This window comes from Nipponia nippon, unplaced genomic scaffold (genome assembly GCF_047370975.1).
Source record: "Nipponia nippon isolate SJK-2023a ecotype South Korea unplaced genomic scaffold, ASM4737097v1 scaffold_2, whole genome shotgun sequence".
In the NCBI taxonomy this organism is placed as follows: Eukaryota; Metazoa; Chordata; class Aves; order Pelecaniformes; family Threskiornithidae; genus Nipponia; species Nipponia nippon.
The window spans coordinates 106,934,604-106,949,277 of record NW_028262336.1 but is presented as its reverse complement, the minus strand read 5'-3'; the positions used below and the strand labels follow the sequence as shown (position 1 = coordinate 106,949,277).

The 14,674-nt window shown below is 35.3% G+C and overlaps 2 protein-coding genes across 5 annotated transcripts in view; one reads left to right on the top strand and one right to left on the bottom strand.

Moving 5' to 3' along the window:
* The window catches only part of BRCA2 (BRCA2 DNA repair associated), a 41,185-nt gene that overhangs the window by 9,527 nt on the left and 16,984 nt on the right, over positions 1–14,674 (top strand). The window contains exons 10-16 of the mRNA XM_087755873.1: positions 1,448–2,629; positions 3,526–8,349; positions 9,485–9,577; positions 11,031–11,100; positions 11,518–11,936; positions 12,987–13,177; positions 13,809–13,996. Of these exons, the coding sequence (XP_087611999.1) occupies positions 1,448–2,629; positions 3,526–8,349; positions 9,485–9,577; positions 11,031–11,100; positions 11,518–11,936; positions 12,987–13,177; positions 13,809–13,996 (6,967 nt within the window). The remainder of the gene's footprint in view (positions 1–1,447; positions 2,630–3,525; positions 8,350–9,484; positions 9,578–11,030; positions 11,101–11,517; positions 11,937–12,986; positions 13,178–13,808; positions 13,997–14,674) is intronic.
* Positions 1,548–14,674, bottom strand: part of N4BP2L1 (NEDD4 binding protein 2 like 1) — a 45,423-nt gene continuing 32,296 nt past the window's right edge. For 3 of the 4 annotated variants that reach the window (XR_015704419.1, XR_015704418.1, XR_015704421.1), the window contains 2 exons: positions 11,805–11,917; positions 1,548–1,568 (listed from right to left, as the gene is read on the bottom strand). The gene's annotated coding sequence lies outside the window, so the exon portion shown is untranslated. Of the gene's footprint in view, positions 1,569–11,804; positions 11,918–14,674 lie in introns of those variants that run through there. The other variant, XR_015704422.1, reaches the window with a different exon arrangement.

Here is a 14,674-nt window from a genome sequence, read left to right as displayed (position 1 = left end):
TGATTATAGTTAACTTAGCATTTGAAGATGCAGTGTAAAAAGGATAGCTCAAACCTCCATGTTTGTAGCTTTCAGATGTTGGTTTTCTCTGGAATAGTGTTGTATGATCATGAAAGGCAATCAGTTTTATTAGGTATAACTTCTGTTTCAGTCAAAGAAAATAAGACACATCATAATACTAATTTGAATACCTACATGATTTTAAGGATATGAAGAGATTATTATTATGAAGAGAGTTGCATCCTTAACAGCAGTGAGACTGAATATATGCATTCAGTCCAAAGTGCAAGAACTACCAAATATTTCAAAGATTTTTTTGCTGGATTTTTTTTATTTTTAGTTGTAACTGTTAGAGAGATGAGAGGCGGTTTTATGCCTACAGCATGGGCGTGAACCATTAATGGACATACTACGAATAGTTGGATGTGTGTGACCAAGTATTGGGAAATCTTCTGTGGACTTCCAAATGGAAAACCTTTTGTACACTAGGTTATTTAGAAGTTCTAACAGGGAAAATAGTTCTAAATTATACGAAATTGTACCTAAAAAAGGCTCACAGAAAAAGTTAAGCTATTGGTTATGTGCCCAAGGAAAACAGAGGACACGGATGTTTTCTAGGTACTTGGTTACAATTTCTTTGATATGAAAAAGCCTTAAAAAGTACTCTCAAAATAAAACCTAGCTATCTTTTTGAATGTGAAATATTTTGATAGGCAGGTCTAGTTTCATACATTTGAAAAGGTAATATTTTTATTTTGTATGTGTAAGCTTTTAAGGCTGTCTATGAAGTAGAGTTTAGGGTATTTTTTCCCCACTGCATATTATTTCTCTACACAAACAAAAAATTCTCTTTTTTTTCCTAATATTTGTGCCAATCATTTGGAACTTGTTAAAAGCTTCCTAATAAATTTAAAAAATGAGAATCTTCTCTAAATCCTTCTTGACACTACAGTATTCTATATCAAAGCTAAAGATGGCTTACTGAATCATCCTTAAATAATAGTTTCCTTAGCTGCCAGTTATAGACAAAAATAGGCAGCTTCTTAAGGAGTTTGGTGCTTACTATCTGGCATAAATTTTGGAGGGAAAAAATGTAGACATATATCTTGTAAAATTACCTACTCATTCTCCTGTCTGTTGAAAAAACAAAATTCTTTTGAGACAGCCAGGTTTTATCCTGGAAACCTGTGTAACCACCACAGTCCCCAGGAGGCCAGGACATCTGCATGTATGTCCTTTGCCTCCTGTTTCCTCTAACAGCAGCTGTTGAAGAGTAACCTCCTTTAAAGACACGTAGATTTATTTTTCCAAACTCACTCCTGAGTAAAGGTAATTGCCATAAAATTGAAAGCTGTATTTATCTATAAAAACACAATGCTGTTCCTAAGTTATTTCCTAAAACTTAATTTACTTCTTTTCCTCTCCCCATCTTCTCTAAACTATTTAGAGTCAGAGACGTTAGATGGCTTACTTGGTGAGATGAATAGCTTTGAGGATACGTTCAGCACACCTGCTAAGTCCAATGGAACTCTTCTGCTGGTGCCGCATGCTCTGGATGCAGTAGAGAACTGTGAAATAAACACAGATAAAGCACAAGGAAAGGGGGATGTTCCTTCTGAGCAGTCTATTAGAAGAAAGACTGGCACTTCACAGGAAGTGAAAATAGCTAGCTTGACTGAAAAAAGCCACTCTATTGAAATGAAGGATTCTTTACTCCAAAACACAGATACAGGGGATGGTAAAGATGGCTGTTTAATAAGACATGAAAAGGAACTGGAGTCACTTAGGATTGCAGGAGACGTGCAAGATTATAGAACACACAAGTCATCTGAGAATGAGAAGCCCATGAAAGAAGACGTGCCATCTTCATCAAGCCAGTGGTCTCAGCTGAACTTATCTGATCTTGACGTAACTCACTTGGAAATGTCTATATGTAGCCCTCCACCCTCTGACTTATGTGGAGAGAAAAATTTAGAAGAGAATTCAGTACTGGAGACCAAGGACGATGCTGTGGAAACATCTTTACTGAATACTTCAGGCTTGATAAAAGCACAAAAGCTGTTGAGTGTCAATTTGTCAGGAAAGTGCTATGAAGTGAAAAATTCAGAAAACAACCCAACATCAGAAATAACTCCAGTAAAATCTGTCTCTCTGAGTGTTCAAGATCCAAAGTTAGTAAAAGGATGTGCAGCTGAGAAGGTTTCCAAACTGAGCTTCTTAAACTGTAATTCTGTTTTAATCGAAAGTACAAATGTCACGGAGTATTCTGTAGTCTACAATGGCAGCTTTTCCAAGCATTTAAAAGCAACTTCTAAATCTGTTGTAACGGATGTTCTGTCTCCCCCACTTGTATGTAGTGCGACATCTCCAGATAATTGCAATGACCTACATTTAACAAATAGTGAAAATACTCTTACGAAGTCTGGCTTTAAAAGCCTGAACATGTTCTCTAGCTTGAGAAAGAGATCCAAGAGATTTATTTATACAATAAATAATACTTTACTGTATCAAGAAGAAAAAATACAGAAAGAAGTAACCTCTGAATTGCCTATTCATCCTTTATTACCACATTTGGAATCTGATTCGTGTGAATTTAAAGGTTGTCATGCGGCCAGTGTTGATGAGCAAGGTATATTATTAAGCTTTTCATCATTTGTGGAGGATTCTGCATTTGTTAAGAACCTTTTGTGTACATGTTACAGATAAAATCATGTAAAATCTTGTGTTTGTGATAAAGTAGCTCTGCAACTGACTAGTCTGGGAATCGAGATCTGGAATTGGTCTGTTATAGTAATAGTGACAGAATGGCATTATTTTCAAATAGTCTGGTGCTAACTTACTGGTTTAGTCTCAGATTAGTTTCTGGAATAGAAACTTCCGCCTTGAACCATTATGCTAATTGACAAGCTTACTTATCTTTGTCAATGCTCTTTAGATATCCATAGTGTTAAGGGCCATCCTGTCTGATTTGATAACTTCTAAGCAATCATAACAAATGGTAAAGTTGTATTGTTATTTTTCTAAAATTAGGGGGTTTAAGACTGTACATCTGTTTCTTCCAGAAGCACAAAATATTTAAAAAAACCCAAATTCTATAACAAAAGCAAGCACATACTCCTGTTTTTAAAAGCTGTTGTTCTTGCTGGAAGAATTACTTAATATTAGGAATTGAAGTACTTCTCTTTAACATTTGAAATAAGTCCTTATGTTGACACACAAGGAATGGAAGCCCATCTCCAAATTTCATTACAACTAAAAAGTGATTTTTTTTTTTTTTTAACTGATAGCATTAACTGCAGGCTACTTACTTGTTCCCGGTTATTAGAACATGATTAGATTAAACAGATCTCCAATCTTGTCAAGGTGTTCACATTTGAAAATAAAAGTGATATTTATGGTACCAGTGTTAAACGTGTAGAAATGATCTTATGGGCCAAAATTTTATGAAAATCTGAATCTGCATTTGTTTGCATAAATGAGAACTGATTTATTAACACTTTTTTTCTGTAATGTCTTCTTTTGTAGACTGCTTGCTTTTTGCTGAGAGGAAGGATTTGCAATCAAACATCAAGGAAAACAATTTCAGCACTTGTACTTTAAAAATGGATATAATGGATAATTCATCTGATAATTCCTTCAATGATAGGCTGAAGCAACAAGACCTAAGAGACTTGGAGAAAAATGCAAGAGAGGATCAACCTGCTACATCATTAAAATGCTTAGAAGTATCTAATACACAGAAAGAAGTCACAACAGATTCTTTAAATAGTGAAATAATTTCAAATATAAAACGTAAAGTTCTAACTTCAGCATGCCTAATGGCAAGAAAGCATTCCAGATTGCTCCCTAAAGGCTGTTGCTTAGAGAAAGGCGAAGAAGATAAGTATGTAAGTGCTACTGTGAAGGATGGAGCTACTGCACCTCGGAGCCTTAAAGAACAACTTGTGTGGTCTTCTCCTAGGGATAATGAACGCTTGATTGATATGCACCATGACATTACGTCTGTGACAAACGGCGGTTTCAATAATACTTTGAGTCAGATCAACTTTGGCATAAATGGAGTCAGTAGTGATCGTTGCAATAAAATATCAACTGATAAAAGGCATGCTACAGACCAGTGGTCAGTAGTTGACTGTACAGAAGTGCTTGGACCTTTGGGAATAAACTGCTCAGAAAATTATAGTACTGGGTTAAAACAAGGGGAGAAAACAGATGCAGCTGCCTCTTCAGCAGTTCTAGCCAACAATCAAGAGCCAAAGTCAGTTGAAAACGATGAAATCTCTCAAGCAGCTGCTTGCAATAATGTAGCTGTAGAGATTGCTAAAGAATTGTTAGATTGCATAGATGATAATTCTTTAAATGAAGTAATTTCTGAAGAAGATAAACAAGTAGCACCTATGTATTCCAGCAAAAAGCCAAATAAGAACCTAAAGTATATAGGGAAGTCATCAGGAAACCTTAACGCGTGCAGTTTGAATCTGGGCTTTGGTGGCTTTCAGACTGCTTCCAATAAGCAGATTAAATTCTCTGAAGTCAGTATAGCAAAAGGCAGAATGCTGTTCAAAGATATTGAAAATGAATGCTTTGAAGCCTCTTCCATGGAAAGAGTCAGAAACGCTTCAAATCAAGTTAAAAAGGAGAATATATTTTTCTCAGATTCAGAAAGCAAGTTGGGCAGTAATTTATCTGATTCTTTAGATTCACAGGCAAGTTTTCTTGAGCCTAGACATACACAGTTTATTCCCCATAAAGTTGGCTTGTGTAAAAACTTTCCTAGAAGTCAACAATCCTTGCAAGAAACAAATCAAACCTTGACAGCAAGCCAAGAAGCTGAAATTGCTGAACTTTCTAGTATCCTGGAAGAAACAGGTAGTCAGTTTGAATTTACACAGTTTAGAAGGCAAAGTAACATGATACAAAGTCATGTCTTTCAGCAGTTTAGAACGGTAGAAACACGTGGAACAAGAAATGTGGAAAATATTTCTGAAACAAGGAAAGATGTTGATTCTTGTAGCACTTTTAAATCTGAAAATCAAGTAAAAAATGACAGGTATTGTACTAAGCAGGAAGACATAAATGAAGACTCTAAAGTGGTGGAATACAAAAAAGAAAATGCAGGGGTTTTCTGTAAAAATGACAAAAAGGTTACTTTTACTAACTTAGACAGAAATGAAAGTAGAATATCTGATGGGAGCTTTCCGGTAGCTAAACAGGACAGTTTTTCTAATTTTGTAGGCTTTACTTCAGCTGGAGGTAAAAAAATAAATATTTCTAAGGAGGCTTTGACCAGATCTGCAGAGCTCTTCAAGGACTTGGATGATGATAACTATTTGTTTAAATCTTCTGAAACTAGTACTAGATGTCGCAATTCAAATGGGCACATGTCTTCTAACTGTAATTTTGTCAGATGCCTGGCAAAAGAAAACAAAGGAAAAATGGTTTGTGTTTCAGATTTCAAAAGCATAGGTGCCATTTCCCACACAAGTTCCATTTCTCACCATGCACAGAAAAAAAATGAGGAAAATACTAGCATACCGTTCAAGGAAGATATGGAAAATCAAACAAAAAGATTAATAAATGATAATGAAAATGTTAATTGCAGTAGTACTAACTCTATCATCAACAGTCTATCATCCATTAAAAAACATAACCAGAATCATAAAACTTCCAAACAGTTTTTGAATCAAGGAGATTGCCAAGTTGAAGGTAGTTTGCAAGAAGACTCATTAGATGTAACACGTCTAGGAGATGCTATTACAGCTGCAGAAGAACATAGGTTAAGCATATCAGATGAAATGGAAAACCTGTCTCCTAACCAGAAAGGAGAAGACAGAAAGCAGGAAAGCAAACGCTTGTCACAAAAATTTCAAACTCCAACTGGTGGTGATATATCCATTTCTGATGCAGCTTTGGATCATTCTCTACACTTGCTCAATGTACCATGTGGAGAAAGAGACATAAATGTTTTGGAGAACTCTGATAAACAAAAGACAAATCGTATAAATATGGAAGGAGAAGGCACCACCCATGATAAGAACCTGTTAGTGAATGAAAGCAGAATAAAAATAGATTCTTACCATCATCATCAAATGCCTTTCGAGCAAGAGGTGGATGTTGAAAAAAATGAAGTGAAAGGGAGTTATCTGACTGGTTTTCACACTGCTAGTGGCAAGAAAATAACAATTGCTGATGGATTTTTGGCTAAAGCTGAACAGTTTTTTGCAGAAACTGTTGATGTAGGAACGGAACAAAATGACAATTTCCAGAATGCCTTAAAGAAAAGAAAATGTGGTAAAAAATGTGTCAAAGACTGTGATTTATGTATTGAAAGCATTCCTCGATGTGATGCAGAAAAACTTAATTTTAATAAAAAGCTTGTTCCTGAAGAACCTAGAGAACAACTTAAGGAGACAGTAGAGAGCGGTCCCATTAAACCCGCTGTGATTCTTGATACTGTTAAAGTAGATACATTTGTTAATCTAGGCGAAGATTGTGAAAGAAGTTTGGTAACTTCATATGCACATAAGAAAGCTGATGTCAGACCTGGAACGTCAGAACTGGAATTCCTTCCTGGACAGGAGAGTGATGCTTTAAGTAGAACTCATTTGTCTGAAGATGGAAAACTGTTTGCAGAGAGAGAGATGGAATATTCAGCAAAAAAGAGGGATGATTCAGAAAACATACATTATTTTCCTGTGCACTCTGCTGCATCTCTGCGTTTAATGAAGGTATCAAATGACCTTGAAGACAATTCTGTGCCTGGAGGTACAAAAAATACTTTATTTATTGAGGACAGTAACAATAAATCTAATCAATCCCTCCTCTTAACTTCAAAAAGTAGCTCTTCTCATTTGCACTGTGACAGTAAGGAATTTGACTTAGAACATTTAAATGAACCTTGTGCTGATACAAACTGCTTCACAGACACCATAGTTAATGCTTGCCAAAACCAGTCACCAGTCAGTCTTCCTGAAGATGAAACTCATTTAACCAGCTTAAAAGAAACATCACTTAATGTTGAAAATCAAAAGGATGATATGAAACAAATTGTGTTTACTACAGCAAAAGGTAAAGCAGTTTCTGTTTCAGAAAGCACATTAGCAAGAGTCAGACAGATGTTTCAAGAAGACTGCAGTGAACCTGTAAAATATGAAACTGAGACTAACTCAAAAACTAACCAAACAGAGACTGTTGGAAATTCATCACCTGTCATTCATGCCGAGTGTCCTAATTCTGCTAAGTTTTTAAATCCTACAAGAAGTGAAGAGATTAATTCAGCTGCATCCCCTTTTATTACAGTAAATGCAAATGCTAGTGAAAATGGTCACCCAGATACAAACACATTTGCAGATGCAAAGTCTGTTCCAAATTCTCAGAGGCAGTGCTTTGAACAGCATATTAAGCTTTTAGGGCACTTGCCTGTTCCAGATAAGCAGATAAAGCAGTCGGAGTCTTCTACAAGCAATCTTGGATTTTTTAGTACAGCAAGTGGTAAGCCTGTACAACTATCGGAAGAGTCACTAAGGAAAGCTAGACAGCTCTTTTCCGAAATGGAAGGTAATCATTCATCGGATATACAAGAAGCATTTTTAGTTGAGGAAGATGTTGAAAAGTCTGAAATGCACATTGAAGTAGTTCCTAGGAAAATGCAGGTAGCGTTACCAAAAGAGGAAGAAAATGCCAGCACTGAATTGATTTCAAATCCAGCTTTTGGATTCAGCACTGCAAGTGGAAAGCAGGTAACAGTCTCTAAAAATGCCTATCAAAAGGCAAAGGCAATTTTAAAAGAATCTGATGACTTCTTGAACAGTGGGCTTTGCGTTACAGATCAACTTAGTTCAATTAAAGAGAGTGGTCAACATGTAAAATCTCTAACTGATAAAGTGATCTCAGAATCCAAAACTGAAGAAAGCTGCAGTGAAGACTTTGACGTAAAAAGCATCTACCCTGAGGAAATGAAGTCTTTCCTAAGCACTCACCGTGTCAAAATGCCTGAGCATGCACCACATAGTAAGAAAAACAAGCAGTTAACATTATTTAAAAATAGCTTTCAGCAAGAGGAGACTAGGTCTTTTGGAAAAGGGCAGCTGAATCTGGGGATGAAAACAGAGCCTGAAGCAGTTTCATGTAGTGCTACTGCTAAAGCAGAAATTAATATTAATCTTCTCCAAACTCCGAAAAATTACTTGGAAGTGGAGGCTGTAGAAAGTGCAAGAGCTTTTATGGAAGATGATCTTTCCGATTCTGGAGTACAAATCAATACCATGCAGTCCTTCAGTGGCAGACTGGATAAAAACTTTCAAAATAAGACCTTTGGGAAGAGGCACTTTGAAGAAAAAAACTCACTCGGTAGGTCTTTGTCTTATGTATGTTCAACTCTGTATTTCTGCACAGTGGGTTGTTTGGGGCTTTTTTGCATGTCACACTGATTTTTGGGTCATATAGAAATTGAAGTTCTTCCTCTTAGTGTAAATGACAAAATTATTGTTGCAGGCAAGAATTCATCCGCTCTTTCCAGCCTTAAATACATGGTACAGGCTACTGCTTATTTTCTCCCTGAGCAGACTTTTTTCTTCCCCCCTCTCTGCACAAATCTAGTGGGTTTTTTCTTTGAAAAATGAGTAATAATTCTATTTTCACTGGTTTGTGCCTTGCAGGTGAGGACAAGGTTTCACTTATATTGCGATGGCTAGTCTGATATGAAAAATAGTTGTCCATCTAAAAGCGTGGTTTCTTACCATCTAAAACTGATCTGTCTCAGAACTGAAGTGTTGGTACTTAACACTTGCACAGTCACCCAGACCCGTTCAGGGACCTGGGCCAGCTGAAAACTGTTTATGGAAGGGTAGATTGCAACAGAGTCACTGCCTCGCTGCGCAAGTTCAGGTACAAAGGTTGGGCAGGCTAGTGTGGGAAAGTTTGGGTAGGCATGGAAAGGCAGATAGGACTCTATCAGTTCAACTTGAAACAGCTGTGACACAGTTGAACCACATCCTTAGTTACAGCTTCTGTAAAAGGTGTGTTACATGCTTCTTTGGAATTCTGTAGGGACTCTGATTACTGAAAGTACAAAAGAAGATGCAGGTGAGCTGCGCTGCTGAAGTCCACTGCGGTGCACTTTCTGAGGCAGACTGCCTCGAGTATGCTTGATAACTTAAGGCTCACAAATTCTGATTTGGATGGAACAGACCTACTGACCATAAAAGATTCTGCAACAGACTTCATTATACGGAATCTTGAAATCATTCTTGGTAACACAATATACAGTCATTCTGTACAGAATAAACTTCTGCAAATTGTGGTGAAGTAGCTCTGTGTTCGAAAAGGCTGTTTAATACAGATGTGTGATCTGAAAACTTGCCACTTCTGCTTGCTCTGACTTCTTGAATGTTTTATTTAGAAATTATAACTAAGTTATACAGTATTGGTAAGAAACTGAACTTAAAAGGAACATCACTTTTAAAAATCTGTGGTTTTATCCTAGGAGAACCTCCAATTAAAAGACAGCTACTGCTTGAATTTAACAGAACAAAGAATCCCCCCAGATCTTTGAAAGCTTCGAAAAGCACCCCTGATGGTAATTTCAGTCTTCTTGTGTTCTAAGCAGTAATCTGATGTCAGTTGTTATCTTTAGAATTCTTCAATTTCCAGTAAACTAGTATATAATAAGATTGCTTAACTGCTTCTTTTATCAATATAGTCATGAAAATTCAGGGAAGCTGCTATGGTAATGTCTCTGCTGACTTGAAATCATATGATTAATGGTATGCCTTATTATGTATAATCTAAATACATTACAATGTCCTACTGCAAGAACTCTGGTTTAATTTGCAGCTTGGTAGGAATTTATCCAGTTTCTTATGATCCTAAATCTCACAAATTCTAGTCTCACTAGGAAGAATATATGTTATTGATCTGTAATTTCTCAATGAAAAACTGTATCTACAGGAAAATGAGAAGGTACTGCTAATTTCATCATATAATAATTCATGAAGAATATATGTACTGATGGGTGTCTACATTACAGATGCTTTTAATATTTCGAGCCAGTAATATGGAGGCTTATGAAAGTGAAATCAAGGTTTTAAAGTTTAAGTTGATGCTTTATGTGAAGCTAGTTAGTGATTAGAGTATTAGGATAATGTGATTTTGACTATGGCTTTTGGTTATGGGATAAGTTGTGTCCTTTAAGGAACTTGTTCTTTCTAAGCACTGCATGCTCTCACCTAGAATTCATTATCAGGATTCATCAAATGTATTGGTTTAACCAGTATATTGGTTCCTGAATGCTGTCCTAAATCTGTTCTAAGCATAAACGCCATGATTTAAAGGAAGTTTTAAATGGAATTTGTAAGTTGCTGCCAGAGAATAATTTTACACCCTTCATATGTAAATATTATCCTACCCTGCAGCAGGATCTGAACAGTGTTATTCTTTGGTGGAACAACTGAAGACAGTTCTAATTTCCAGTATAGTCTTGCCTCTGACTTCTAGAATCTGTGGCATCTTGTATATGTGACTTCTCATATGAAACTTCCTCTTCGCAGCCTAAGGGCATAGCACAAATGAGTTTAAATTCCAGGCCGACATGATTTAGTTGCGTTCATAATTCCAAGATAAGCATGTCCTTCAATGATGGAAGGAGGAGTTTGTGCAAATGTGCCCTTTTCTGTTGTAACTTTTTAAAAAAAAAAAAGTTGCTGAAAGAATTCTAAATTGAATGGTGAGCCTACCTGGAATTAAATATATGATGAACATTTGCCGTTCAGGAGCCTAAAAACATCTTGCAGGCTCACAAATATGAACTTTTGAGAGTTCAGCATTGTGGTCACTCATCCTTTAGATCTGTCTGCAACTAGCGTGAAGATGTTTTATATAAAGATTTTATTTGGGGGGGAAAGAACAAAGCCGTTTAAATCCACTCTGGAAATTTTTCTATGTATTTATATCATTGATATAGAAAAAAATGTGCTTTAAATATCTATCCATGTAATACATCATTTCAAATTTTTTTCCTAATTATCTTCTAGGCATTTTCAAAGACAGAAGAAAATTTATATACCATGTTCCTTTAAAGCCCATAACTTGTCAACCTTTTGGGTGAGAAATTTATAATATATTTTAGAGTTCTTCTACTGCAATTTTTTTAAAACATCTAAAGCTCTTGTAACTTTTTAAAAATATATGGTAATAATTTGCTACCCAACTTTATAAAAGATTAATAATTTTACTGCAAAATGAACAGATTACCATGTAACACACATTGCTGCAGTAGACTGGTGCGATGCTAAACAAATTTTACACTTGTATTTCTCTTTTCTCAATAGATAGAAATTAGGTATTCAGTTTTTAAAATGTCAAAGACTTGATATTTTTATTGTCTTTTATATATTTTGTATGTCTTTTTATTGACATAGTAGTGAAAGTTGTATTATTAAATTAAGACTATCAGAATCCTGACAAAGAGTTTCGTCAGGAAGCTGAAACCTGTATGTTTAAATGTTTTCGTCTCTGTAGGGCTACTAAAGAACGACAAGAAGTCAAGAATCCTACCCTTACTCTACCAGATCAAGACTTCAAAGGATTTAAATCGAAACCTGCCATTTTTCAGCACTGTGCACAAAGGCAGTCTTCAAATGGTACTTCAGGGATTTCTACTCCATGTAAGGCCCCAGCAGAAGAGAGTGAAGAAACAAGAAGTTTGCACAAATCTGGCAAAACTGTTAAAACTTTTATTCCACCCTTCAAAACCAAGCTGACGTTTTCTACAGGTGAACAAGGCATCAGCAAAAGATGTGACTCACCAATCAGCAAGAATATGACTGAAGAGATGGAATTAAATCAGATCACAACTGAACGAAATATTGCTGAACCTCAGGATCACCAGTCTTGCATCCAGCATGCAGCAGACACTGACCTAGAAAATGGCAATTTAGGTATTTTCAGATTTTGATCACTTACTTATTGTGAATACTAACTATCAGAACTGAACCTTTAAGGGTTTTGCATATTCTGTCAGACTTCTTTTTTAAATAAAAAGAAGCTTCTTTTTAAGTTCGGGTTTTTGTGGTGGGTTTTGTTTTGGGGTTTGGGTTTTTTTTTTTCAGGAAAATTAGGAAATAATTACTTTTCCTAGTATTTTATATTGCACTCCTCATAAAGCATATTAATCTCATCTCCAAACTTAATTAAGAACACAAAAAATTTGTTTTCACACAGTGCTTCAGAAACAAGTGTTTAAGATGGCTTATGTTTCATTTGATATTTGATTTTATATACCTCTTAAGTAAAATATTCTAGGAATCTTAACGACTAGCCTTACTATACTTCATTCACCTTTATAGAAGCTTGTATTCATTCTGTTTTCTAATTAAAATGTAGGCTTAACCATGTAAATGGCTGATTGTGTCATTTTCAAAGAAGCAGAGTTTAAATGCTCAACTGTTTGACTTTATTTAGCATGTGGGCTTATGCTTTGTAAGCTCTCATGAATGTTCCAATGTCTATAATTTATGTAACTTTTACAATCAAATAATCTGGATTTTTTTCAGAAGGACTCACTGTGTATATTTCAACATATGCATGAGCATTTGCAGAATTAGATCCCTTATTTACAGGTCAAAATCTCAGGATTATGGACTAGTCATCATCAACCAATTTCTGTTCATTTAGAGTTTTCTCTGAAGACAAGAGTTCAGTCTGATGCAAAAAATACATGGATTTTTGTTTAGTTCAGAGACTTATATATTCATATTTATTTCATATCATTCATTTCATATAAATATTATTCAAATGCCTTCAGTAAACACTGGTTTTTAAATGCTTTAAACTCTGAATATTTAGACTGTTGCAGTTTCTAAAAATCTGCAGACTGGCTTAAAAATATGCTTCTCTGAATCTGCTTTTATAGTGTGACTGTATATCTTAAATGGGTATATACTATAAAAATATTTTGATGATTTTTTTTTTTTTTTTTCCCTTTGCAGCTATGGTCAAGATGATGACAAATCTCCGCTGTGCCAGAGATCTCCAGGAAATGAGAATTAAAAAGAAATACAAGCAAAATATTGGCTCACAGCCAGGCAGTCTTTATGTCATTAAAACATCTGCAAGAAATAGAATCTCTCTGAAAACTGCAGTAGAAGAGAAATCTCCTAGTTTTTATTCTACGGAAGAGGTATATTGACAATGTTTTATTGTGGGTCTTTCCTGGGGTCTGTTCCTTAAGGCAAACAAACAAAAACTCAGTAGCTGTTGAATAGGTACATTCTTCAGTTTTGAGATAAGTATTTACAGTAGCTGTTATACCAGTTGCTACACTTTTTAAGTAGCTTTGCATATCCACAGTTCTTAAGACTCTTCCAAATAATAAGGGTCATAACTGTCTCTGTAGTGTTATAATCAAGAGAAGCGTCAAACAAGGAAAAAATCCACCAGTTATAGTTGCTATTGATTTTTAAGCCGTATGAAGAACTATTTTAAGATAACACGCAGTTAAAATTTAAGCTCAGATTAGTCTATGTCAAAAGCCTCTTGCTTTTGGTACAGCAAAGGTACAATGAATTTTTGAACTAATTTTTTTTTTTTTTTAAACAATTTTAAAGCTGTGTTGCTGCTGTTCTGCTAAAATAATTGCTGGGAATTCCTCTGTTCTCCTTGGATTACACGCAAAATGACAAGATCAGACAAAAGCTGTCTCAACCTCAAGGAAATATTTTATCTGAATTTATAACATTAGATACAAGAACTCTCAGCTGAATTCTTACTGTATTGTCATTATTTTGTCTTTTTCATCTGATTTTTTGCAGCTTTACACATATGGTGTTTCAAAACATTGCATACAAATTAATAGCACAAATGCAGAATCTTTCCAGTTTCTCATCAAAGACTTTTTCAGTAAGGAGTATTTATTAGCTGGAAATGGAATGCAACTTGCTGATGGAGGATGGCTAATACCTACAGATGAGGGAAAAGCTGGAAAAAAGGAGTTTTACAGGTACTGTTACTTATGAACTTGAAAAAAGTATGCTATTTATTAGTGATTCTCTTACCCCCTAGAATAAATTGAACACGGTGATCTTTTAAAGCCTCTGCCTACTTTTTTACTGTGCACTTCTAGTACACCTCTGTTAGTGGAAATAAAGGTATTGTAGGATTGTAAATTTACTATGTAGGCTAATGTTGTTAGTGATCTTCACTGACCATTAAAGAAAGCATACAAAGTCAATTTAGAAAATTTTTGGGGATCCTTCAACAGTGTAAAGAGTCTAGAAAAATACTAGTATTTTCTGTTAATTCAGTGCTTTACCATTTTGTTTAATTAGCGTTAGTAGGTTTGGGTTTGTTTTTTGTTTTTTTTTCCCAAGTGGAAAAAGATTTATTTCTGTTGGGCTTTAGAGTTTTTTGATAGGAATGAAGGTTGACTGGGGAGGTGCTTAGGGCTTCTTTGGCAGGACAGGGCTTAAAATATGTTTTTTCAATATAATTTTTTTAAAGCTGATGTACGATTTGAAGGAAGCAAAGACTTCAGTAGTAAAACTCACTGATTCATCAAGCCTTCTTTTGAGTATATGTAAGAAGCAAAAAAAAAAAAAAAAAAAAAAAAGTGCACAAACAACCCCTGCCCTTGCACTTTTCCTGGTCCTTCTATCCCTCCTTTTGCAGGTCATTTAAG